The sequence below is a fragment of the Notolepis coatsorum genome, assembly GCF_963971535.1.
Source record: "Notolepis coatsorum genome assembly, chromosome: 10".
NCBI classification, from domain to species: Eukaryota; Metazoa; Chordata; class Actinopteri; order Aulopiformes; family Paralepididae; genus Notolepis; species Notolepis coatsorum.
The window spans coordinates 26,719,677-26,726,628 of record NC_140174.1 but is presented as its reverse complement, the minus strand read 5'-3'; the positions used below and the strand labels follow the sequence as shown (position 1 = coordinate 26,726,628).

At 35.2% G+C, this 6,952-nt stretch overlaps 1 protein-coding gene across 1 annotated transcript; it reads right to left on the bottom strand.

The window, feature by feature from the left end:
- Positions 1-3,038, bottom strand: pigp (phosphatidylinositol glycan anchor biosynthesis, class P). Its single transcript, XM_084322887.1, has 5 exons — positions 2,883-3,038; positions 2,206-2,284; positions 1,705-1,777; positions 1,376-1,494; positions 1-154 (listed from the first exon to the last, which is right to left on the bottom strand). Exons 1-5 carry the CDS (start codon positions 2,889-2,891, stop codon positions 45-47), a joined length of 390 nt encoding a protein of 129 aa, XP_084179013.1. The 5' UTR covers positions 2,892-3,038; the 3' UTR covers positions 1-44.
- Positions 3,039-6,952: the final 3,914 nt, after the last annotated feature.

Below are 6,952 nucleotides of genomic sequence, written 5' to 3'. Positions count from 1 at the left end.
CCCCCCCCCCCACAAGTCCAGCTAGACGAGGGAAGTGTTCATGACTATGGTGACAAATAAAACATTCTGTTGATGTCACTAATGGAGATGTCTTTCAGTCTGGATATCCCTCCCTTCTGGCAGTCTTCCATTTTCTGAGCTTTGGCATAGATGTCTAAGGGAACATAAAATGTACAGGTGAGGAATGTAACAAAACAACAAAGGCTCTGTTAGTGTTGTTTTATATTTTTGTAATTTTTATATATTTTTTTCTCATTCGTATTTCAATGTCAATCTTTTAATTTCAATGTATTTTTGTCGTTTGTGTAAAAAGGGGAAAAAACAATAAAAATATCAAAAAAAAGGAAAAAAAAATGCTCTCATAATAGTTATAAAGACAAAATGCCTGAAATAATCCTCAAATGCTATTGACATAATGCTGCTGTCGGGTGAAAACTTTTACACCATTTTCCCATGTATTGGAAATAATGGTATTATAGTAAAAAAAAAATACAACATTAGGAGTCAATCTGAAAATGGAGTAGCTTTTCTTAATTCACCATTTGAGATGCAAGGTTTTTGCCCGACAACAGTAATAACGTGTTTTTCATTTAATTTCATTAGCAAAGTTTTGTACTCAAATCGTAAATGAATATTATCCATAATCTATTATTCAATTATCCATATCTATTCTATTATCCATAATCTATTAAGAATGTAGATTCCTGAAGCTTTCGCTACATCAAGGGTTTTCTTTTCCACCACCTACATAAGTTAAATATCTAGTTTGTTTGGACCTGTTTCCTGACATAAGGCCTCAGAACACGTTCTAATAGTGCCTTTCCTTTGCTTAGGGCTCATGAATGACTTCCTATAACCATATTAATAGTGCCTTTCCTTTGCTTAGGGCTCATGAATGACTTCCTATAACCATACTAATAGTGCCTTTCCTTTGCTTAGGGCTCATGAATGACTTCCTATAACCATACATTGTTCATAAAAGGTGTTGTGTTCTGAAACAATCCTTTAACTGTCCATTTCTTACAATACACCAAGTCGCTTTATTGAAATGGGGGAAATTATATTGTTTGAACAGGGTATCTGCCGTTTTCAACAAGTTAAATTTAAGACGTTTTAATACCACTTAGAGCTAAATGTAATACCAATTTCACAACCATACAAAAACATTTAATATATTTAATACTATTTCATCTGCCCGACAGCCCCCACACACACACACACTTTTTAATAAATTCGAAGGCCTTAAATTGAGAGTTACCCCGCAGATAAGCCTATTGTAAACTATGCTTCTGAAGTATTATCCCTTACTTATACAGTCTATTGATATACAGTGTTATCTGCCCGGACAGCAGGTGCAGAGAAGACGGATGCCAACCTGTGATGTTGTCCACAGAGTTGAGCGGAGCAGTGTTGTTCATGTTCACCCCAAACAACAGCACGACAACAATCACTAACGCCACCAGCAGATAGATTGGCACAGCAAGGGCCCAATATCTAGAGAGACAAATCAAGACACCTCACAGTTACAATGGACCGTACCCTCAAATGGAACATATAGACCTCATTCATTCACTATAGTCTAATCTAAATCCTGAAAGTGACACATAGTATAGTATCATCAGGCATATGTTTTCAAATGAAACATTTAACGAAGGGACTATAATAATTAGTTAGCCAATTAGAACGTTTGCTTGTTTTACTTACTTCTGAGGCCAGTAAGTAAGCCCCATTGCATGAAGCCACTCGTCTGGAATAAAGGCCCAAAAACAATACAAAACTGTGGGGAAAATAATGAGGTGGTCATTAATAGGCTACCACAAAAGACACAAATTCTATGTTATGGATTTTATTTAATGTTAATTTACCTTATTACACATATGTCAAAAACCTGAGGGATTGTCTACGTGTTGCCATGATACGATCAGAATTTGTAAGCTTTTGTTTACCAATGATTACCAATTAACATATAGCTAAGCTATAATAAGGCTTTATCATCAATATAGATCATAATTGTAAAATACCTATTTTGTACTGTCTAAATCATATGGATAATAAATGTTAAAATAGAAGCCTAATACCATATGTCAATAAGTGACAGATAGATTAATCTGACACATGACCTCTCAATTTGGAGACAATATCTCAGTTTGCATGACTTGTTTTGTTAGGCATATGCATATACTATAATATAACTATATGACTTACAGAAGCCAAATTTGGAGGCAAGGAAAAGAACAAAACCATAGATGGCCCTCTCAGGTAGAGGAGAGGGAGAAACCATGATCTGAAACCAGAGATGACAAGGATGAGTACTTCAAGTCAATGTTTAAGACAACGTTTCTTTAATGTACAAGGATGAGTACTTCAAGTCAATGTTTAAAACAATGTTTCTTTAATGTACAAGGATGAGTACTTAAAGTCAATGTTTAAGACAACGTTTCTTTAATGTACAAGGATGAGTACTTCAAGTACAGCAGCAGCTGCTGGATTCAATCTCACTGTCTCTGCGGTGGTAGGCAGACGCTTGGTCCGCTACCCGGCCGCCTACCTTTTTCTTTCTTATATTAAAGTATATTTAGTTTTTAAGAATTGTAAAGGATAGGCAAAAATAAGCATGTGCTTCAGCCTATTCCTTTTTTCTGTCATTGAGTTTGGATTTTGTGTGTGAGCTTTGTGTGTAACCCAACCCCCTCCAATGTACAGTAAATGACCAAGTATGGTTGTCAATATTCCAATGTACAGTTTTGCTTGTACAGTTGTACAGTTAATGTATGTAGTATCATTAGCCAGAGCCGTGTCCTCCTCAAACTCTAGCAGATAGTGAGTATTTATGATATTTACCCTGGTTGGTATAGCTAGCAGTCAAGCTCTAATGCTATCACCTTCTTCATTATGAAACGTTTGCCCTTTTCATCGATTGCACCGATGTTCGTTAGACTACAGGTGAAGCTGAGTGTGTACTACGAATACGCACAGTGAGAATACTGTCATTAAAATGTTTTTCTCTCTCTCTAGACTCAGCTCATTTTCGTCTCATGCCGGATGTCGGACCGGAACTTGTCTTCTTCTTCCGCTTACTTTTGCGCATGACTGCCTCTCTCTGGCTGAAATGAGTACTACACGTCAATCTTATCTACGTTATATCCTCAGATACATGTAGGCTACTAGGTTCCTGTATGAAGTCAAGTGTCCAATATAAATTCCAACAGAGTGGTTGCAGAATTATTTAGGTACTTGCATGAAAATGGTTCAGGGGTAGACGTTATTGTCACTACACCTACAGTATGAAAAAAAATAACAGTACTGTATATTTGCATATCGTATATGTCACAAATGTAACAGTACTATATACCAGAGGCGTATTTAGACCACTATCACTAGGGCACGTGCCCTAGTGATGATCATCTGTGCCCCAGTGATGAAATTTTTTTTTTTTTTTTTTTTTTTTTTTTTTAACAAATGTTTTTTATTTTCCCTTTTTTAACATGATCAAATGATCATTTAACATGATCAAATAATTATTATAATATTTTTTACTTCGCTTTGAAATATTATAGTGAAATATTTTGCACTGCATTTATCTTGTTGAAATCCTCCAACAGGCTCTTTTTTGTAAGTTGACTGGTTTGCACACCAATAATACAGTGCAATAATAGAATAGTAGAATAGATAGTAAAATTATGCAATAGAATGGCCAGAGTAAAATAGTGCTACAGTACAATCAACAGCGGGGTGTATTAGAAGGCTATGGTGAAGAGGTACGTTTTTAGCTTATTTCTGAAAATATTAAGAGATCTAGCTTCCCTAATGTCCATAGGTAGTGTGTTCCATAACTTTGGTGCATAGTTAGCAAAGGCTGCATCCCTGATTTTCTTTAGACTGTGGCTTGGAACCTTCAATAGACCAGTAGTAGATGATCACTTACTTGTAACTTCGGGTTTGATCCAAGGAGTAAGTTGCCCCATATTGCTCTGTAACATTTCTCTTTTTGTTATAGGACCGACTAGTAGGATTTCAGTTTTGCCCTCATTTAATTTTAGGAAGTTGTTCGTCATCCATTTGTTTATTGCTAAGAGACAGGCGGAAATGGAGTTTATAGCTGTGTGATCATTTGGTTCAGCGGAGATGTACAATTGTGTGTCATCTGCGTAACTATGGAAACATACATTGTGCTTTCTAATGATGTCTCCTCAATGTTCAATGTTCAATGCAATGTTCAATGCAAGTAAAGCACTTTAAACTTTAAGTATGACTAAATGCTTTATTGACTATATATATAGTAACTGTTCCAAAATGCATAGATTTCTATGTATTTTAGGGGTTTGGGTGGCTAGCTCTTTTTAATTAATATAAATGTCAGATTGTTTTATTTATTTCATAGATTTCTATGCATTTCAGGAGTTTGGGGGGCTGGCTCCCCAAAATAATTAAATAACATAACCCTAACCTAACCATAAAACCGAAATAAAGTTAAAAAAAAATAGTTACAAAATCCACCCATTTTCGCCCACAAACCGGCCAAAACCGGCCAAATTTTTTCCGCGTAGTTGTTGGTGCCCTTCTGTGCCCTACTGAAGTGCTGGGTCTAGATACGCCCCTGCTATATACCTGTATGTCATGTATGTCGCTATTTCATAATTGTCATGATGTCATGTACCGGTATGTTGTGTATGTCATAAATGTCTTGATGAATTGAAAATGGGGGACCCTGATGTAAACAAGACGAGTCTTTCTCTGGTCTGCATCCCCTTAACAATTGTGTGTATTGAGCCGTACTGTATTGTACCCATTGTGCAATCTGTTAATAACATGTTCAATCAATCAATCCATCTGAGAAGACATTCATTTTTATATATATTTTTTTTTTTTTTTTTTTTTTACCTTTATTTTACCAGGTAGTCACTTGAGATCAAAGATCTCTTTTTCGAGCAAGACCTGGCCAAAATGGCAGCAAAAACAAAAAGATTTAGATTTAGTCCTGAATTCCATAACTCTTTATAATGTATAGGGTCATAAACACACACAAAGGACTGTGTGTACACACACCATCTCAACCCTCAAAGACTGTTCCACTACCTACGCTGATATGTTGCATATTTGCACTTATTTTTATTATCATGTCACACTTTGCTACCGGTTTACTATGGAAATATGCCTGTGCCTATAGGGGCTGGGAGGTATACAGAATATGAAGGTATACTGTACCATCATGGATCCATGCAAAGGTATGGATTTCTACTATATTGTCGTCCACGATATATCCAAAATATGTATATTATATATACATACAGTATACTTTTTTGTTAATCAAAAAAGGTTAATTGCAGAAGTATTAAGAAGTTCAGATTCAGAGTTTTATTAAACTTTATTTTATTTAAAGAAAATAGAAAATGTTCTATGAAATAGGGCCATGACATAAAACATGTGTGGAAAAACATAATTAGATTTTTTTATAACACCAGAAATACAGGGCAACTATACACCAACACAGAAACCATGCTGGAGAAAATGTGGACAGGAAATAGCAAACCACACACACATATTCTGGGGATGTCAGATAATAAAGAACTATTGGGAAGAGATAGGAGGGATAATAAATGAAATAGTAGGATATGAAATACCCCAGACAGGACAAGTATTGTATTTAGGGAACTTAACACAGGAAGGAATTCAGGGGAAAGACATATACTTGATTAAGATATTACTAGTAGCAGCCAAGAAAGCACTGACGAAAATGTGGTATAGAGTAGAAGCACAGACGAGGGAACAATGGACAGAGATAGTGGGTGGGATACAGGAAATGGAGAGAATCACACATAGGCTGAGGCTACAAGACGAGAAGTTTGAGTCAAAATGGGAGAAGTGGGAAGAGTATAGGAAAAAAAGAAACGACATCACAGGAGAGTGAAAAGGAGACAAGAAGAAAAATCGAAACGAAAATAAACTATGAAGGTACCAAAGAACCCATGTAACTTTTTTTCTTTTTTTGTATATATATATATATTTTTTTTTATTGTTTATCTCTTTTCTTTGTTTTTGTTTTGTTTTGTTTTTTCCTATTCCCCTTTAGTGAATTTATTTTAGGTCAACTCGTCATTCAATTTTGATATACATTTTTCTACTATCAGCTATATCTTTTAGTTCTTATCTATCGAATTGTATTGTACTGGCGTTTATATTTTGTTTTTAATTTTGCCAATTGTATTATTGTATGTGGATGTTTTGTTTGTAAATCAAAAAACTGAAAATAAAAAAAATAAATAGGGCCATGACACAAGATAAAGACATATAAATTATGTCACATTGTAATTTGTACTGGAAAACTATGCCAACAAATACCGTTATATTGTAAAAAATATTGCGATATATTTTGGGCATATTGCCCAGCCCTACCTGTGCCCATGTTTGTGCACACATGCAGCTTGTGTCGACACAGAGACCATCTTCTGGCAGCACAAACGTATGTCCCTTTTATTCATTCATCTGCTCTTATTGAAGTTTTCTTTAGCTGCTGCTGCTTCTCTGATACTGTTTCTCTGGTAATGTTTGTTTGTTTTTAGTGAGAGAAGCCATGCAAAATTGGGTTGTACCTGAAAGTGTGACAATAAAGATCATTAATTCATTAAAATATTAGTGAAATTATACTATTTTGCTGGGGACCCCTGGAACCCACTCAAGGACCCGTAATGCAAATTGTATCTTTTTTGATGCCATCTCTATTTTTTTTCCAGTTGTATTTATGTTGTTGCTACAAGGAGGAGCCAAGACACAAGATGCTCACTTGTTTATGTTGTAATGTATGACAGATGCGACAATAAACTAATCTGAAAGTGAGAACTGAACTGACCACAAAAGAAAGTACATTTTATTGATTGATTGAAATTTTTAATTTATTAACAGATTGCAGAATGGATACAATATGGGATGGAGACCAGAGAAAGACTTTAGTCTC

Bases quoted from the DNA above. Each gene is read 5' to 3' on its own strand.
- pigp (XM_084322887.1), bottom strand. The intron at 1,778-2,205 runs GTAAGTCATATA...TTTTCCCCACAG, and splicing joins TGCCTCCAAATTTGGCTTCT to TTTTGTATTGTTTTTGGGCC. The intron at 1,495-1,704 runs GTAAGTAAAACA...TTGTCTCTCTAG, and splicing joins CTTACTTACTGGCCTCAGAA to ATATTGGGCCCTTGCTGTGC.